The sequence below is a fragment of the Hyperoodon ampullatus genome (assembly GCF_949752795.1).
Source record: "Hyperoodon ampullatus genome assembly, chromosome: 1".
NCBI classification, from domain to species: Eukaryota; Metazoa; Chordata; class Mammalia; order Artiodactyla; family Ziphiidae; genus Hyperoodon; species Hyperoodon ampullatus.
The window spans coordinates 213,207,335-213,226,885 of NC_136914.1; the positions used below are offsets into that span (position 1 = coordinate 213,207,335).

Sequence of the window (19,551 nt, forward strand, 5' to 3'; positions counted from 1 at the left end):
AAAAGAGCAAACTAAATCTAAAGCCGGTAAGAAAAAGGAAATAATGAAGATTAGAGAGGAAAGTAATGAAAGAGAGAATAGGAAAATGGAGAAAAATCAACAAAACAAAAAATGTTTCTTTGAAACAATCAACAGAACTGACAAACCTTTAGCTAGATTGATCACAAGAATCAAAATGAAAGAGGGACATACTGACCTTACAGAAATAAAAAGAATTATGAATGAATGTTATGAACAATTTAACTTAGATTAAATGCACAATTCCTAGAAAGACACAAACTACCAAAACTGGCTCAAGAAGAAACAGAAAATCTGTATAGACCTACACAGGCATATCTCAAGAGATATTGCGGGTTCAGTCCAAACCACTGTAATAAAGCAAGTACTGCAATAAAGCAAGTCACACAAATTTTTTGGTTTCCCAGTGCATATTAAAGTTATGTATACACTATATTGTAGTCTTTTAAGTGTGCAATAGCATTATGTCTAAAAAAAACTGCACATACCTTAATTAAAAAATACTTTATTGCTAAAAAATGCTAACCACCATCTGACAACACAGGTTGCCACAAATCTTCAATTTGTAAAAACCACAATATCTTATGAAGTGCAATAAAGTGAAGTGCAATTTAAAAAAAGGCATGCCTGTAATAAGAGATTAAATTAGTAGCAAAAAAAAATTTTAACTACCCACAAAAAAAAATTCAGGTCCAGGTGACTACATAGGTATATTCTACCAAACATTAAATAATTAATACTAATTCTTCACAAATTGTCCCCCCCACAAAAAAAGGAACACTTCCCAACTCAATCTATGAAGTCAGTACTACGCTGCACCAAAACCAAACAAAGACATCACAAGAAAAGAAAGCTACAAGAGCAACAGCTCTTATGAATATAGGTAGAAAAATTCTCAACAAAATACTAGCAAAACAATTCTGCAATATATAAGAAGAATTATACTCCATGACCAAAAGGGATTTATCACAGTAAAGCTAGGTTGGTTTAATATCCAAAAATCAATTAATGTAATACACCATACCAACAGAACAAAAAACACATAATCATCTCAACAGATGTAGAAAAAGCATTTGGTAGAATTCAACACTCTTTCATGATAAAAATACTCACAAACTAGGAATAAAAAGGAACTTCTTCAACCTGATAGCATCTGTGAAAAGCCAACAGCTAACACCGTACTTAGTGGTGAAAGACAATGCTTCAGAAATGAGAGAAGGATATCCACTCTTGCCACTTCTACTCAACATTGTATTGGAGGGTCCAGCCAGGGCAATCAGGCAGGAGATGAAATAAAAAGCACTAAGCTGAGAAAGGAAGAAGTAAAACTCTCTACATGCAGATGACATGATTTTATATATGGAAAATCCTAAGAAATTTGCCAAAAAATTTTAGAACTAATAAACAAGTGCAGCCAAGTTACAGAATATAATATAAAAAAATTGTTGGGACTTCCCTGGTGGCGCAGTGGTTAAGAATCCACCTGCCAATGCAGGGGACACGGGTTCAAGCCCTGGTCCGGGAAGATCCCACATGCCGCGGAACAACTAAGCCCATGCGCCACAACTTCTGAGCCTGTGATCTAGAGCCCACGACCCACAACTACTGAAGCCTGCACACCTAGAGCCCATGCTCCACAACAAGAGAAGCCACCGCAATGAGAAGCCCACGCACCACAACGAAGAGTAGCCCCCCGCCTGCCACAACTAGAGAAAGCCTGCGTGCAGCAATGAAGAGTCAATGCAGCAAAATAACTAAATAAATAAAAGGTTTCTATACACTTGTAATTAACAATCTGAAAATGAAATTAAGAAAGCAACTCCATTTACAATAGCATCAAAAAGAATAAACTACCTAGGAATAAATTTAATGAAGGAATCGCAAAATTTACTCCGAAAACTACAGAACACTTTAGAAAGAAATTAAAGATCTAAATAAATGGGAGGATATCCCTTGTTTGTGAATTGAAAAACATACTATTGTTAAAATGGCAATACTCTCCAAATGAAGTCTACAGATTCAATGCAATCCCTAACAAACCCAGTTGGCTTCACTGTAGAATGACAAGTTGATAGTAAGATTCATATGGAAATACAAGAAACTGAGAATAGACTATCTTGGAAAAGAAGACTAAAATTTGAGAACTCACACTTCCCAATGTCAAAACTTACTGCAAAACAACAGAAATCAAGATAGTGTGGTATTAGCATAATGAAAGACAAATAGATCAATGAAACAGAACTGAGAGTCTAGAAATAAGTTGATGTATCAATTGGTTTTCAACAGGGATGCCAAGACCATTCAATAGAGGAAGAATAGTCTTTTTAATAAATGGTTCTGGGACAACTGGATAGCCATATACAAAAGAATGAAGTTGTATATCATACAATATAAAAAAAATTAATTCAAAAAGAATCAAGACCTAAATATAAAAGCCTAATTATAAAACTCTTAGAGGAAAACATAGGAGTAAATCTTCATGATCGTGGATTTGGCAATGGAGTCTTACATATGACACCAACTGCACAAGCAACTAAAAGAAAAAATAGATAAAACTGGACATCATCAAAATTTAAAACTTTTGTCCTTTTAAGTACACTATCAAGAAAGTGAAAACAAATCCACAGAATGGGAGCAAATATTTGCAAATCATATATCTGATAAAGGTTTATAATCCAGAATATAAAAAGAACTGTCACTACTCAACAATAAAAAAGTTTAAAAATGGGTAGAGAAAATACTTCCCTAGAAGTATCTATTTAAGATATACAAATGGCCAAGAAGCACAGGAAAAGATGTGTAATTTCATTGGTGATTAAGGAAATGCATATCAAAATCACAAGATACAATTTCACAACCATTAGGATGGCTATAATAAAGAAGTCCAATAATAACAAGCATTGGCAAGGATGTGGAGAAAATGAAACCCTCATACACTGCTGGTAGGAATATAAAATGGTGCAGCCACTTTGGAAAACAGTCTGCCAGCTCCTCAGTAAGTTAAACATAGAGTTATCATTTGACTCAACAATTCCACTCCTAGGTAGACACCCAAAAGAAATGAAAGCATATGTCCACACAAAAACTTCTACATCGCAGCATTATTAATAATAGCCAGAAAGTGCAAACAACCCAAATATCCATCAGATGATGAAAGGATAAATAAAATGTTGTATACCTATACAACAGAATATCACTTGACCATTAATTTAAGTACTGATACAAGCTACAATTTGATTGAAACCTTGAAAACATTACACTAAGTGAAAGAAGCCAGATATTATATGACTCCATTTATATGAAGGAAAAGGACACATATTATAGGATTCCATTTATATGAAATGTTCAGAATTGGCAAATATATAGAGAGACAGAAAGTAGATTAGTTGTTCCCTAGGGCTGGGGGGAGATAGCTGAGAGGGGTTGGAGGGAAATGAGGAGTGACTACTAATTGGTTCAGAGTTTTTTGTATGATAAAATTTTCTAAAATTGTGACAAACCCTGCACAACTAAAAACCACTGAACTGTATACTGAAATAAGTGAATTATATGGTACGTGAATTATATCTCAATAAAGCTGTTATAAAAAACCCTAAATATTAGTTTACATATAGTACATGTGTACTAATTTTCCTTATGACAAAATTATTTAGAGCAACACTGTCCAATAGAAATATAAGCCACAATTTTTTAGTAGCCACATTTTAAAAAGCAAAAAGAAACAGGTGAAATAAATGTTTTATTAAACCCTATAAATATCATTTCAACATGTAATCAACATGAAAAACTGAGCCATTTTATCTTTTTTTGTACTAAGTCTTTGAAATTAAGTGTGTATTTCACACTTACATCACCTCTTAATTTGGACTAGCCACCTTTTAGTGCTCAATAGCACTATGGCTAGGGGCTGCCATATTAAGTGGTGCAGATTCAGAGATAAAATTAGGAGAGAAAACTCTGCTATACTGGCTAGCAAGAGAATGGTGAATCAAATTTTCTCTTTTAAAAAGGCACAACCACTAACAAGCTCATGAAAAGAACAGCTCTGGTTCACCTCCATCTATTTAGTCTGAAGTTTCTGGTCATGAGCAGTGACCTGCCTACCAAAATACAGATTCAGGCTACTATTAAGGCACCCTCACACTTTAAAATTCTAAGTTTGGTCTGCATGCAGTAGCCCTTTCCACAGAAAAATCAGGATTAAATATGTAAAATTTTACAAATATGGTCACCTTCCAACTATGTAAAGGTTCATTAAGTATATCAAGGCATAGGTAAGTGAAACTTGGTTTTTTATTATATTACTATCAGCTGTTTACTTTTATTTTCATTATATAGCTTTCTGTGAAAGATGAGGCAAAAAGAAAGACTTTTAAGGCTATGATGTTTCTAATCCTTCCCACAGAAGAAAAAGCAGCTCAGAAAGATAAAGAGCAGCTGAGTTTTGCTACCAGTCTTGAATATGAACTTTGTCAATCCAAGCATCACAGTACATTTAAAAAAAGAAAGAAAGAAAGAAAGAAACAGAGAAAGAAAAAAAAAGAAACAAAGAAAACAAAGATGAACTTTGTCAGTCCAAGCAACACAGTACATTAAAAAAAAGAAAAAGGAAAAAAAAAAGAAACAAAGAAAGAAAACGAAAGGCTGGGGAAGCTAGCTCACCAGATAAAATCTGAAGAGAGCCAGTCTTCAGTATAGTTCACAAAATACTGAGAATGGAAACATATTAAACTATAAGCTTGAAAACATTCTAATGCCAGATATAAACTTTTAAGTATATACTGCTTCTTCCAAATCATCTATTTGACTGCCAAACAGTCTTTCCCACTCAGATTTCTATTATATATAGAATACAGTCACACATATCACAGAGAAATATTAATTTATATAAAACAAAAAGATCAGACTATGATTCCCAGTTCATAAAAGAGAATGCTTCACATACCAAGCAATCTTCTGCATTTAAAGTATGATTTAACTTACAGAACTTCAATTTACAAACAAATATTCAGGAATGTATTTATTTCATATATTGAAGAACAGACTTTAAAGATTTTTGTCTTTTTACCTGTTTAATTGTGTTCATATGCTGTTTCTCTGTTTCTGTTCTTTTTTTTAGTTCTTCTCTTAAATTGTCTTTTTCTGAACAAATGTCTAAGATAAGTTCCTGATGCTTCTTATTTTCTTTAATTAACCTAAATATAAAAAGGGCAGTATCAGTAAAACATAATTAAAAATGACAATGTATAATATAATCTGCTTGCAGACTAGGGTGTAGATACCTATGATTAAGAAATGAAAATTCCCAAGTAGTCCTTTCGTAATGATATATTATACTTTACAAAACATTCCTGGCCAGTCAGGCTATTAACTTTTTCCTAGAAATTTGTATATTTCAAATTAAGAAAAATATAATCAGATAAAGAAAACCACACACTTTTAAGTTTATGTCTACAGGCATATGAATTATGTAGTTCATCCCTTCAGCACTGGAATCCCTTCAGGTCAGTCAGTGGCAACCAGGGGCAATTTTTCCCCTCCAAGCATCTGTCTGGAGAAATTTTTTGGTAGCCACTACAGTGGTGAGGGCTGCTACTGCCTTCTTGTGCACAGAGGCAGGGATGCTGCTAAACATCCTAAAATGCACAGGATAGCCCCAGCATCAACAAAAAATGATCTGCCCCCATATATCAATAGTGCTGTGGTTGAGAAATCTTGCTTTAGATTTTTGAAATATTTTAATGATATTCTTATAGTTACAAAAGTAGTCAATGTAAAATAATAAAGTTTAAGCAGAAATTTCATTTTGAGTTCCCTAGAAAAATATAAATAAAACCTTAAAAATTACCTGTAAAAGTACTCAGAACTATAAAGTAAGATACCTAAGAGGGTTAACAGCTAATATTTTAGGATTACTAGCAACAGCTATTATTTGACATTTATTGTACAATTACTATTTACTAAGTTTAGCTTTAAATGCATTATTTAACACTCAGGTCTATAAATTAATAAGTCTATGAAATTATTAGTATTATGCTTTATGAATTTGAAAACAAACCAAAACTGAAGCCTAGAACTTATTCCAGGTTATATAGCTAGTAAGCGGTTGAACTGAAATTTGGACCCAGGTCTAATTCCTTGCCATCTTCTCCTTTGAAGATCCCTCATTTACTCAACAAATGCTCACTGGGTACCTACTATGTACCTATATTAGTCTATATGTTGGGCGTACATCAGCAAACTGTCCCTGCCCTCGTGATGCTTACATTCTAACAGAGAAATTAAACAATAAATAGATTTATAATGAAATACCAAGTTGTGATTAAGTTCTATTAAGAAAACTAAAGGAGGGCAAGAGGACAGGGAGAGTGACTTTAGCTGTGATTGTACATAAGGTAATCAGGACAGACCTCTCTGAGGAGGACAGGAATGCAGTGAGGAGGAAAGTCATGAAAATGTTTGGGAAAAGAGAAAAATGTGTAGCGTGCAAGTTTCTTCAAGCCTTTTATGGCACAGGGGTTTAACTTTGATTATGTACATGATTAAGGTGTACACTCAATTTGTTGCAAAAAACCTGAAACACAAGACTCCTGACTATACCTTGAAAGTAAACAATTTAGGGAGGGAGAAGTGAAGAACAGCAAGCCCTGAAATTGTTATTCTTACATGCCAAATGCACATCCTATACACAAATAACTGTTCTTAATTAAGAATTCTGGTTGAGGGATTCCCTGGTGGTCCAGTGGCTGAGAGTCCGCCTGCCGATGCAGGGGACACGGCTCTTTCCCCGGTCTGGGAAGATCCCATGTGCCGCGGAGCGGCTGGGCCCATGAGCCATGGCCGCTGAGCCTGCGCGTCTGGAGCCTGTGCTCCGCAATGGAAGAGGCCACAACAGTGAGAGGCCCGCGTACCGCAAAAAAACAATAATAATAATAAAATAAAATAAAATATTACATGTATAACAAAAAATTAACTTAGATTTAAAATAATATTTGACATTTTTATAATGCTTTAATGTCCTCAAAACAATCCCATCAGGTAAGTATGGTCCCCTCATAAAGATGAAAAAATCTTCGTCTTGGAGAGGTTGATTTAACTAAGGAAACAGAGCGTGCAAGTAGCAGTGGGAATCTTCCAACTCTGGGCTTCTGACCAGAACTGTGCTTACCCGAGTCTACCATGTGGCCACTGTTCTGACATGACAGAACAAAAGAGGAATTAATTTTCTACTGTATTCCTAATGTTTTTAGATAAATTTAATAACATGTAACTTGTTCATTTCAGATAACCACATTAAAAAAATCCACTGAAGCCAGACTAATTGGGTTCAGATTTTAACTTTGCCATTTACTAGCATGTGACCTGAAGCAAGTTACTTAACCTCTCTGTGCTTCAGGTACCTCATCTGTAAAATGGGAATAATAATAGTTCATACCACATAGGGTTGTTGTGAGGATTCCATGAGTTAATACATGTAAAGTGCCAGGCACATAATTAACAGCATTTAAGTGTTCCTGCTACTACTATTAAATCTGTAACATCTTATAATTTACAAGAGAAGCTTGAAAGTGGTTAAGTCTCCAAATCTAAGGAGGTAGAAAGAGGCATCAAGGATGACCTCAAAGGGCAGGTCTAAGAGGTAAGTACAGATAGCAGGAAAATGAGGAAGTTACCCTAAAAAGCAAGAATGGCAGAAATACTGATGGTTCAAGTATAAAATCACAGTTTTTTCAATAACAGCAGCATTCCAGTAAAGTTATGAGCAGGAGTAGCTGACATTGGTTTTTGGATAGTATTAAGAAAGGTATTGGATTCTCAAGAGATATTTGTACACTCATGTTAACAGCAGCGTTATTCACACTAGCCAAAAGGTAGAAGCAACCCAAATGTCCACTGATGGATGAACAGATAACAAAATGTGGTATGTATACATACAATGGAATATTATTCAACCCTAAAGAGGAAGGAAGCTCTGACACAGGCTACAATATGGATGAACCTTGAGGACATCTGCTAAGTGAAATAAGCCAGTCACAAAACGGCAAATAGTATCAAAAGCAGTTAAACTCTTAGAAACAAAGTAGAATGGTGGTTACCAGGGGCTGGGGCAGGGGGAAACGGAGTTGTTGTTTAATAGGTATAGAATTTCAGATTTGTAAGATGAAAAAGCTATGGAGATCGGTTGTACAATAATGTGAATATACTTAACACTACCAAACTGCACACATTTAAAAATGGTTAAGATGGTAAATTTTATGTTATGTGTATTTTATCACAATTGAAAAATTAAAAAATAGAAAAAAGAAGGGCTCTGGATGCTGAGATTAAAATTCATTGGGTAAACTAATGAAGGGTGAGCTGGCTTGGGGAAGACTGATCTACTGAAAATCTGGAAGAGTAAATACTAGAAGCAAGGAGATCATTAAAAGCCAATTGCATATCAAGCAATATTTGGATTATGGTATATTTTCCTCTGTCATCCTCCTCTAGTGTGTAGATTTCCTCCTCCCCTTTCTCTACACACACCCCTCCCACTCCAGAAATTTTTTTACCATTCCAAAAATTTTTTTAAAGTATCACTTTTTTAAAAAGAGAATCCGTCTGTATTTTAGTGAAGGCTAGCAAGTTTTATTTTCCTTTATTAAAAGTTATAGGAGTACCTAAACATATGCATCACTCACATATATAAATTTAAAACAAAGGGTGATATATTATATATATAATATATTATATATATATTATATATATTATATAATAATATATAACATTAGGAAAAGATAAAATGAAATTAAACTGTTATTAAAATAGAAATTAACTCCATAAATCCAAGAGAAGTCTAAAACTAACTATGTTCTTATTTACTGAATGACACTAAACCAATTCTTCTGTTCTCCTAATTTTAATTTTTTAAACCGATGAATTTACAGTGGGAATTTTAAGAAAATTTTTTGAATTTTATAACCTGTCATTCCTTTTGAATGTATCTTAGTTCTGACATTATGCTTTACGTTCTTTCAAAACTGAAAAATTCGAAAGAATATAAATTCATTTGTCTTTATAAATCTTTCTAGATCTTTAATAAACTTACTTTAATAAAACATTTATTCTTTTAAACTTATACACTAAGACATGTAAAATAGAAATTTTGAATCATATTCAAAACAGTGCCTTTATACATACATACATATGTTTCTATATATGCTAACGTACTTGACATAGGTATGTTATATATAACTCTCATAAAACGCTGTTTACCTATTATTTCTAAAATAATGAAAATGAAATAGCACATTCTAAGAAAATACAGAGTTATATATTAAATAACTAGGCAAACTTGACATCTGCTCAACTACCACGTGCATGGCTCTATTGTGGAAATAAAAGTACATAAAATGATACCTTCCTTTAAAGAATTCAATCTTTAATCCCTGTGGAAAAAAATAACCTGAAAGAATAAAACACTTACTTCTTTATGGTATGCTCCTGCTGCAAATGCTTATCTTGCACACACTTTTCAAACATAACTAATGCATTTGCTCCCTTATTCATTCCATTTGGTAGTCGGTGTTCTTTTGCAAACTCAGTAGATAAGAGCTCAGATTCTATTTCTTCCAACAAATCCTCTGATGTTGAAACATTCTTCATTTTTGAAATAAGTTTCTTGGTGCAGTCTGTATCATAAGGACTTTCTGAATAAGTCTTTTGATTAGCTGCTTCTGTAAATGTAGATGACCTTAATTCTGCCAATATTTGTGTTACTGTTTGTTCTGCTTCATTTGTTTTCAAAACTTGCTTTGTAAAATCTCCACCAGGAAAATTAGCTATTTGTTCAGAATTTTCTGGGCATATGTCTGTTTTAGCACAAGAATCCTCACCTCCACCATGATCTGGAATATAATTTTCCTGTGTTTCAATTTGATTATTGTGTTCACTAGGCTGACATAAAGTTTTATCAAAGTTTAATGACAACAGTTTGGACTCATTTTCTAATCTGCTGTTTTCATCACCAGAAAACGAATTGCATGAGTCTTCCTTTATTTCAGATGTTTTCTCAATATTTTGATCAGAGGAAATGGAGGCTATGTGCTCTGTTTCTGACATGCTGACTGGCACCAATTCACTTTGCACCTCTTCAAAGCTGTTCCTGATCTTCGTTTTACATCTGAGAAAGTCAAAACATAAACTTTTTTTTAAAAAGTTTTTTTAAACCAAGACCCCATACATATTTGCACACATTCCATGATGTGGAAAAACTAAGGCTGCACATTTTACCACTAATAATTCTTTTTTTTTTTTTTTTTTTTTTTTTTTTTGCGATATGCGGGCCTCTCACTGTTGTGGCCTCTCCCGTTGCGGAGCACAGGCTCCGGACGTGCAGGCTCAGCGGCCATGGCTCACGGGCCCAGCCGCTCCGCGGCATGTGGGATCTTCCCGGACCGGGGCACGAACCGTGTCCCCTGCCTCGGCAGGTGGACTCTCAACCACTGCGCCACCAGGGAAGCCCCACTAATAATTCTTTAAAAATTCTTTCCTTGGGTGAGGGGGGAAAGAACAAAACAGCTGACCCACGTGAGCCACAACCAGTCAGGTGCTACAAAGCCTCATTCTCTTTCCTCCTTCAGTCCAGTCCTACAACTTCACTTCAGCTGCAGTTTGGCATTCCCCAATCACCCCCATAAGACATTGGGTATGGAATGATACTAATAACAGGAAGATTAGTGCCCAAGAATTGTTTAGAATTCCTTCAGCTCCACAAAGGGAAAAAGACTATCTAAAGAATTCGTAAGAAACTATTGGGGAAATAAGATAGCAATGAAAACACTAGGCAAGGAATTACAAATCAAGATAATAAAACAATGTACATTAACAATGATAAATATTTACTTCAAAAGGAAAACTAAACAATAACAAAACACAGCTACCTATAGCCCAGACACCTAGAGCTGAGCTGAAAGAAGTCAGGGTGTAAAGGATCCCTGACAGGAATTCATTTTTCACCCAGGGATGCAGGAAGTATCATGGCGATTTCCAAACATTCTCATCAAGAACACACGATGTTCAGTACAACTCAAATGGACCTCATATGCATTGCTTAGGTCATAAAAGAAACATTTACAAAACTAATTCAACAATGTTAAAATATATTTTATGCCATTTATGAGGGTTACTAATCTAGCCATTTTCTGAAAATTAGTCAACTTTAAAAATTATCCTGAGACAGAAAAATATAAAACATTCCAGCAATCTTGATGAAGAAGAATTGTCAACTTCTTTTGTCAGACATCAACCAAGCATGTACTGGAGTCATGTGAGGTTGGATAAAAAAGTGGGCAGATCACAGTTTTGAAAGAAACTAGGGAAGAAATACTTCCAGATGTAAGGTGTAAATGGAAAACAGAAAGATTGATATTTGAATAAAAGAAAGATACATGTTTACGTTGGTCTGTGGTGGAGGTGGTGGTCAGAGGATGGTGAAAAAGGGTTAGAGAAGATGGTCAGGTAGAATCCTCAGAATGATATGCAGGAGTGAAGGTTGTTAAGAAGGACGATAAATCATGACAGACTTGTATACCTGATTATACTATAGAATTTCTAGCACCTACTAGGTTTTCAAATATTTGTGGAATTAAAGCAAAGAAGTAATATGAGAAAAGCAGTATTTGAGGACTAGGAACGCAAAAAATGGGAAGAATAATTCTAAGAAAGGAAAAGAAGACCAGCTTGTTTGTTAAATACTCTGGCATCGACTAATACAGACGTTGGCCTTAATACTATAAATTACCTACCTGTAAAACGTATTTCCAAACAATCAAACAAATTATCATTATTATCTTGCTGCATATATTGCATACTAAGACAAAGTCCACAGTAGCAATAAAGGTTTGGTTTAGGCAATACAAATAAATGCAGTAACAAAAAGCCTTGTGAGTCTGCTGTATTCCAAATCTAGGACAAAATAAAATAATTCTCAAACAGGGACATTAGCTGCCTACGTTACCTTCCTCAAAGTAACTAATTTTAAGATACAACTTGTGAATGTGTTGCTGCTGAATTTGAAATCTTAATTTAGAAACATCATAACTAGTCAATGCTATGTGATATCTACTGAAGTCAAATTCAGAGCTGACCAAATGTAATGGAAAGCAGATAAAGAATCTATTTAAAAGAGAATGAGTCTACAAGGCATTGTGACCCTCCAGCATAGATAGCAAGTGAAAAAAAAACCTCTCATTTGAGAACTCTTAAGGCTCTTGCCTGTGTACCATGCTTTGCCAACAGAAAAGCATTACGCGAACAATCGTTATCTTCTCATCCAGCTTTCATATTCCCCAGGGTTCAGTCCTCAATTTTATTTTCCTTCCCAGAATTCATCCACTTTGATAACTTAAACCAAAAACTCATAGTTGATGCCCACTTTAATTATTTTCATTCCTGTGCTCTTGAGTTACAGATAATGAATTATCTCTTTGTCTTCACTCTATCTCTACATAAAATAAAATCTCAAATGAATACAGGCACTTCCAATGGCTCAACTCAAAAATGGCTAAATCCAAAATCATAACAATAGCTCCTAAAATTGAGCACCCCCAGATAACCTTTTTTTTATTTCTGTCAATGGTATCATTTTTCTTAGTCATGACTCCTTCCTTTCCTTTAGCCTCATATTCTTTTACTAATTTCATGTCTCCTGCAATTATACCCTCCTTTCTACTGTCACTGTCCCCAGCCTGCAACCCAACCCAGGCCTGATAACTTCCTACCTGGAACACTGAATTGTTGGCTTCTCAGTCTCACTCCATTCCTCCCTCCTGTGTCACCCAACCCAGAGAAGGGGTTGAAGAGTATACTACATTGGCTCTGCCAAAGGGGAACAGGAGCTGCCCTATGAAGCAAGTCCTCAATGGCACAAGGGTCCAGGGAGCTACAACACTGCCCCCCCCCCCCAAATCCACATATACCACCTCCAGAGACCACCATCAAATACAACCAGATGGACCAGAGTAAGGGCAGACCTATCTCTTCCCTCTTTAGAGTTTCAGAGAGTGAGAACTCTGCCTCCACTGGCTGGTTTTCTTCCCCCAACTCCAAAAGGGCTAGTTAGAGAAAGGAGAGGGAACATATTTTAGAGCCAAATTACACCTCTTCTTCTTTAATCCAAGCAGCTGGGAACTAACAGCTTCAACATTTCTTTAGGGAGATGACAGAGTTTATGATTAACATTTTTTGTTGCTTTTGTTTTGTAAGCGATTGAAACCTGTCTTAATTTCTGGAATAAGTTTTTTCTGGTTATCAAAAGTGGCAGCAGAAGAGTTATGACATCAAACCAAGACATTGTTGAAGGATTGCACCTCAGAGGGAAGTGGAGGGGATGTGAGCATTTCATGTTTATACCTCAGAGTTGCAATTCCTCAATAAACCAGTTGTAGTATTTTTCCAATCTTCTCTCTCAACACATTCCTAAAATCCTAGTACTTAGCTATAGTATTACACTTCGCCAGGCCCTGACCAGTCTACTCAAGATTCCTCCAAACAATGTGCACATTAACATTTCCATGGCTTTGCTCTAATCTAGAACGTTCTTCCCTTCAGTCTATCCAGAGCCTAATTATATTTGAAGGACATATTCTAAGGCCACATCTTCCTTCAAATTTTCCCTCATGGGAAGTACAAAAATAATCTCTCATGTAAATGAAAACATACTTCATTTATACTCATCAGGTACATAGTGGCAGCCTTCCTTGTGACATTTCTTTTTTTGTCTGTTTTTTGGTTTTGTTTTGTTTTTGTTTTTCCTTGTGACATTTCTGAACAGCCCTTTAAATGATCTCTTGCAAAGAAGAGGAACCACACTCCGAACTGAATCAAACTTCTTAAATCTCAAGCAATATAATAGTAATAATAAATAGATAAATAAATCTAACAAATATATTCTCTACTACCTTTACAGTCATTCTTGCAAAGGGTGTTCAGTGGTTCTCAGTGAGGGTGGGACTGGGTTTACACAAGGAGCTGGGGTGGGGGGGTGTTGAAGGGCATTTAGAGGGTGGGAACCAGGTTGTAAGAAGACTTGTCATGTGTAAGACAGTACAGAACAACAAAAAGGTCTCATTCTGCTGGATATTCATCTAGGTAAAAAAAAACAAAACTGTTTTTATAATTACCTCAGCTTCGACTGTTACGTATTATCCTCCTGTAAATTAAAGAAGGCTTAGTTCAACCTCAAAAGACAAGCACTTTCTGTACTGTTGCTCAGTAATATGCCCATGACCTTTGAAAAAACTCTTCAGATGAACTCGTATCTGAGAATCACTTAACTTGCAAACATAGTTTTCTGATGCTCAAATGAATACTGATTGGAGGCAAAAGTAAAAGGAGAGAAGTTAAAGAAGATTTATGTGTATATTTGTAAAAAGCCATCACTAAAGAGTAAATAACTGTACAAGAATGGTGCGGGGAGGGGAGCCATGATGAGCTTGATTCTCCACGACTAACCAGGGGAAAAAAGAGTCAGCTGACTCCTCTTGTGGGCCTCCAGTTGGCAATGGTGATGTAGGCTAATTTGGCTGCTGTCCAAGTTTTTTCTTGGGGGTGGGGGTAAAGGGGGTAGTTATCATTAAAGCTACTGAGGATGGAATAGCCTAGAAGTTGATTAAAGGGGTAGGACGTAAAACTAGACATTTGTTTACAAGATTGTTTTAATTAAGAACTGGTTAAAATCAAATTCACCCTCATGTATATAGATATAGAGACTACAATTATAGAGTACAATATCTGTTGCTTTTTTGAGGTAAGAAGTAACACAGGTTATTTGACTTTTTAGCAACTCTTACTCATTAGGGGAAAATACTGTATTTAAATTTAGCAGTCACAAAATTCCTCTTAATTCAAGCACTTTGTTCCCCCCGAGAGTTGTTTCTGTTTCTGACACAGTACTACAGGACCAATTCACACTTCAAAATTGTTTAGTGGAGTGAGAAGTGGTTTCGCTCTTCCTGGAGCTCGTCAGCTGTAGGCAACTGGTCGAGAAACATTTACTTGCCTTTAAGCCAACCATTATCCACCTTGGATTTTATTCTTAATCAAAGAACTAGCAATTCTACAAAATTACTTCCAAGCAAAAGCCTTATAAATGAAAACACTGTCTTTAACAGCTTTTAGTACTATTTCTTGTTTCTCAGTAAATAGCAGTATAAACAACAACAACAAAAGAACTTAAGCTTATTCAATAAATGCACATACAAATGAATCCAATCCACAGATATTTGGTAATAGAAACATACAAGCCTCATACAAAAGTACCAAGCCAGAAATACATTTCTAAACTAGATATTCATTCATTCATTCACCAAATATGTATTGAGCATGTATTATGTTCAGGCACTGTTCTATGTGTTGGGAACACAGCAGTGAATAAAACAGATATCTCTTCTGGAGATCTCTCTCTGGTGCAGTGGACCAACATATAAAATCTATGTTAAATCTTTTGCTCTTGTGTTTACAGTATTTTAATTTGAAGGTCTGTCAGCGTTCCATCAGAAGCTATATAAGACATGCATGAGTGTTTAAGTCCAACAGAAACATGTGACTCAGTTCAGCATAAGTGTTACTTACAACAAACTACAAATTTTAAACTTACAAACTGTACCAAGTCTCAAATAATACCAGCTATAGCTTCTCAAATAATGTCCATTAAGATAAGCAAGTTGAGCCTGTGAGGGCACTCCTGTTCTTCAATATAATGGTTTACTGTCCTTTGAAGGAAAAGTAAGTACATCCAAAGGTCTTTTACACACTCTCCGAATACACTCTGAAAGCAGCATAAACAAAATAATGACCTATCTTTCTGACCAGTTGTAACAAGGTTCTAAAATGGCAATTAAAATCAGAAGCAATTAAAAACTGAGCTGGTTATTTCAAAGAACTCTAGTTTTATCAAAAGGAAGATATATTTGTAAAGTAGTCACATTGTAACTAAGCTTTTGGGTAAAATTTAATATACCGAGTTTCCTTTATGTGAAACATTATTACTTGCTCTTAAAAGTTGTCTTCAGTCCACTAGGTTAAAAAGTATATTATATGAGGCCAAGGTCAATTATCCCTGTAGGGATTTGTTTAGTTTTGCAACCAAGGGTTAGGGCATTGTGAATTTTACAGTGTGTACACTATATCACCAAAAAAAAAAAAAAAAAAAAGATGTTGAAAAGACTCAGGGCAATAGATGCAGCAGGATACCCCACCCCCACCCCAAATAGTACTAAATCCTGTGACACGAAAACAGAAGACATTACAGTCCATCAGGATTCCAGGAAAAAGAGAATAAGTAGCCACATCATACATCACATTATCAAGTATATGTCATATTATCAGTTTGGCATCTTAGATCCATGCAATTTTATATATCTCTAATAGTAAGTTTAAAAACAGAAAAACTTTTAATACAGAAATCTCAGTTTGAAGCTACTTGTACAGAGCTCACCAAATGAACTTTAATGAGTCTAAGAAAATATGAGAAGTATTTTCAGCTAATTTCCCCCCCAAATCTGAAAGCTAAAAAAAAGGGGGGGGGGGGGTAATTGACCTATAACTCCCTTTTCAAAAAGGAAGGCTAATAACTTAAAAAAAAATTAAGTTTTAAGTCTGCCTTATATTAAGAAGTTCTGGTTAGTGTTTAAATTTTGAAGCCACCTTTGGCCTGGGCTTGGTTAATTTGGTACAATGCAGTTTACCAAAAAATTAAATTATTCATCAGCTATTACATAATCATCCCTGAAGTAGACTAACAGTTCATGGGCTTGCTTAATTTGGTACAGTGTAGTTTACCAAAAAATTAAATTGCTCATCAGCTACGACATAATCATCCCTGAAGGAGACTAACAGTTCATGTGCCTTAATGAATGACAACTATACTCACAATCCAATCAATACTTTGCTGGGTTTGATTTCCACTTTGTGTCTATTGCCCCTTCATGCCAATACTTTTTCTTTTGTTTACTTCTTAGCCCAAATAGATTTTTAAAATCTCAGTAGCTGAGAAATAAAGTTCAAAGGTGACATTTGCAATAATATGGTAAGATTACAGGGTTAATTTGCAAATTTAAACTATCTATGCTCCCAAGGTTGCCCTGAAACGACACTGAGCATAACATTCCCAACACTGCAAGCCGTGTGACATGTTTATGAGAAATTCAAGAATCAGCTTTAATTATTTAAAGCTAGAGATAAGGGATAAAAGAAAGACTTAAATTTTACTGAAAGAAAAGAAACAGAACTTCAGGTTAAGGAGTCTTACTTTAACATGAAACTGTTAAATGAATTTGAAAAACTAGCACAAATTAGGGAAAGATGATTCCCTTCAAAGGGAAAGATGATTTTTCTAAATCTCTTAATAAAGGCTGCTTCAACCTATCATCTCTTCCTAAAGAGTAAGTATAATTCACTGTTTTACCTTCATTCTAGGATGTCAGCATGTAGCTGTAAATAGATGGTTTTAAAATGAATATAATAAGTAATCATTATCAGCTATGCTGTTACTGTACAGCATCAAAGAACAACTCTTTAGTTTATGGTTGAAGGAACTAAAAGGTTAAAGAGTGGTTACTGTGCTACACCACTCCTTTCCTGTGAGCAACAAACAAGACTCTGAAATACCAATGAAACTATAAGGAATCTCCACTGTTTAAGGAAACCTCTGAGTTTATATCCAGGTATTAGGAATTAGACAAGGTCTTAAAAAGAATAAAACCAGTATAAACACAATCCAGGCATTTCCAGGTAGAATCTTCAGTAATTATGCATGCTTGCCTATTACAATGTAATATGGAGTTTTAATTCTTTATACTGCAAGATTTGTTAATCACTCAATACTGTCACTGAATTTAAAATAAAAGGAAAAGACCAAAAAGAAAAAAAAAAAAAAAAAAAAAGAACGAGGCCAATCATCACTGTTTTCTATTTCTGTAATGATGGATAAAGAATTGGAAAGTAGCTGTACAGAGACGAGCAGACTTTATACACAAGCAGATAGTTCAGTTTTACTATCAATAATCTCTTGAACCTTAACCTTTTCCACATACTGCAAATATGACGGTGTATTAGTAGTTGGGAAGGCTACACCCACTACTACCTACTACCATACCTAAACACTTAATAGATTTTTCTTTTTGAGTGACTACCAACACACCTCTTGAAGCACTTCCACTGATTTGCCGCACAATTTCCTTAGAAAAACTCCCAACCTATCATTTCGGAAAAAATAACAAAGCTAGGCATCAAGAGTACGTTCGTTACACACGCATACACGGAGAAAACTGCCAAACGCCTGGGGCTGCATGGCCTTCTAAACAACGCTCCTAGGTAACAAGATTATCATGTCAAAGGTAATCCAAATGTTCCAAATCCAGGCCTCTTTCCTCTAAACAATATCAAAATGTAAATATTAGCTCAAGTTATTAAACTGTTAACAGCCAAGCAATAATTACACCTGTTCCCCAAGACTGCTACTAGGGAACATGTAGAAGGGGTTTTACCATTTTACAAGTTTGACAGAGGCTCAAATTTGAAACATGATCCTTACCAACCAAGGTTTATCAAATGCCTTGATGTCCTTGGAAAAAAGGCAACATAAACACCAAGAACGATTTCTCTCATATCCACAATCCCAAAGAATCGTCTCTAAATTACTTAAAATCACAGTAATGGAAGTGTTTGGAAGAGAGTTTAAAAAGTCGCTAACAGTCAACATAAAACACGAACACAGTGAACTTGGAGAGGAAAGGAGAAATAGGCGACTGAGTCTATGAGGGACGGCCGAGCAGGTAGGGCTTAGCTACAGTTCGCATTAGGAGACGGGGCAAGCGGCCCAAGTTCCGCCGCTCTTTAGGCACCGCTCTGGAGGCGCGGCCCTCACGGCCCCCGGCGACCCCTCGGTCGCCTCCTGCCCCGGTGCTCGGGACTGAGGGAGGGAGGCAGGGAGAGGAGGGGATTACGAACTCCTTCCCCCAGCGCTCGCCTCGCCCCCTCGAGAAGCCAGGCAGGGAGCCGCCCCGGGACCTGCAGGACTGCGCGGAAGGTGGGCACCCGCCGCGCCGCCACCGCGACTCCCCGGCCCGCCCCTGGCATCCCTCACGCACTTACCCCACTTCTTCGAGCCTTAGGCCACACCCCTAAAGAGGCCATTGGAATTCCCGCGTAGGGGCCAACTTCTCCATAACGGGGTCCAGCAGAACAGGAAGTGTGGGGGGAGAGGGGGCAGCGGTGAGGAACAGGGCCGACACCACGATCCCTCCGCCGCGACTTCCCCAAGCCCCCGCGGAGCTGACACATCAACAAAGATGGCGGCGACGCTGAAGCCGGCCCCGCTACAGCTGAGGGGGCGGGGCTACCTGGAGGAGCCAGTCAGCGCGGCGCGGGCGGCGTGACGCAACGCCTCTTGGTGCTTGGGTAACCTGTCTGCAGTGGGCGGGGCCGGCGCAGCGCTGTCTCCTACCCCGGGAGCGCCTGGCACGACAGTTAGGCTTGCTGGGCAGCCCCTCC

The 19,551-nt window shown here is 36.4% G+C and overlaps 1 protein-coding gene across 3 annotated transcripts in view; it reads right to left on the reverse strand.

The window, feature by feature from the left end:
* Positions 1 to 19,551, reverse strand: part of CCDC186 (coiled-coil domain containing 186) — a 44,135-nt gene that overhangs the window by 24,302 nt on the left and 282 nt on the right. The window contains exons 1-2 of one of the 3 annotated variants that reach the window (XM_079696578.1): positions 9,485 to 10,744; positions 5,087 to 5,213 (exon numbers count right to left, since the gene is read on the reverse strand). In XM_079696578.1, coding sequence (XP_079552704.1) covers positions 5,087 to 5,213; positions 9,485 to 10,119 — 762 coding nt within the window. In that variant the 5' untranslated portion in view covers positions 10,120 to 10,744. Of the gene's footprint in view, positions 1 to 5,086; positions 5,214 to 9,484; positions 10,745 to 19,551 lie in introns of those variants that run through there. The other 2 variants (XM_079696577.1, XM_079696576.1) reach the window with 2 other exon arrangements.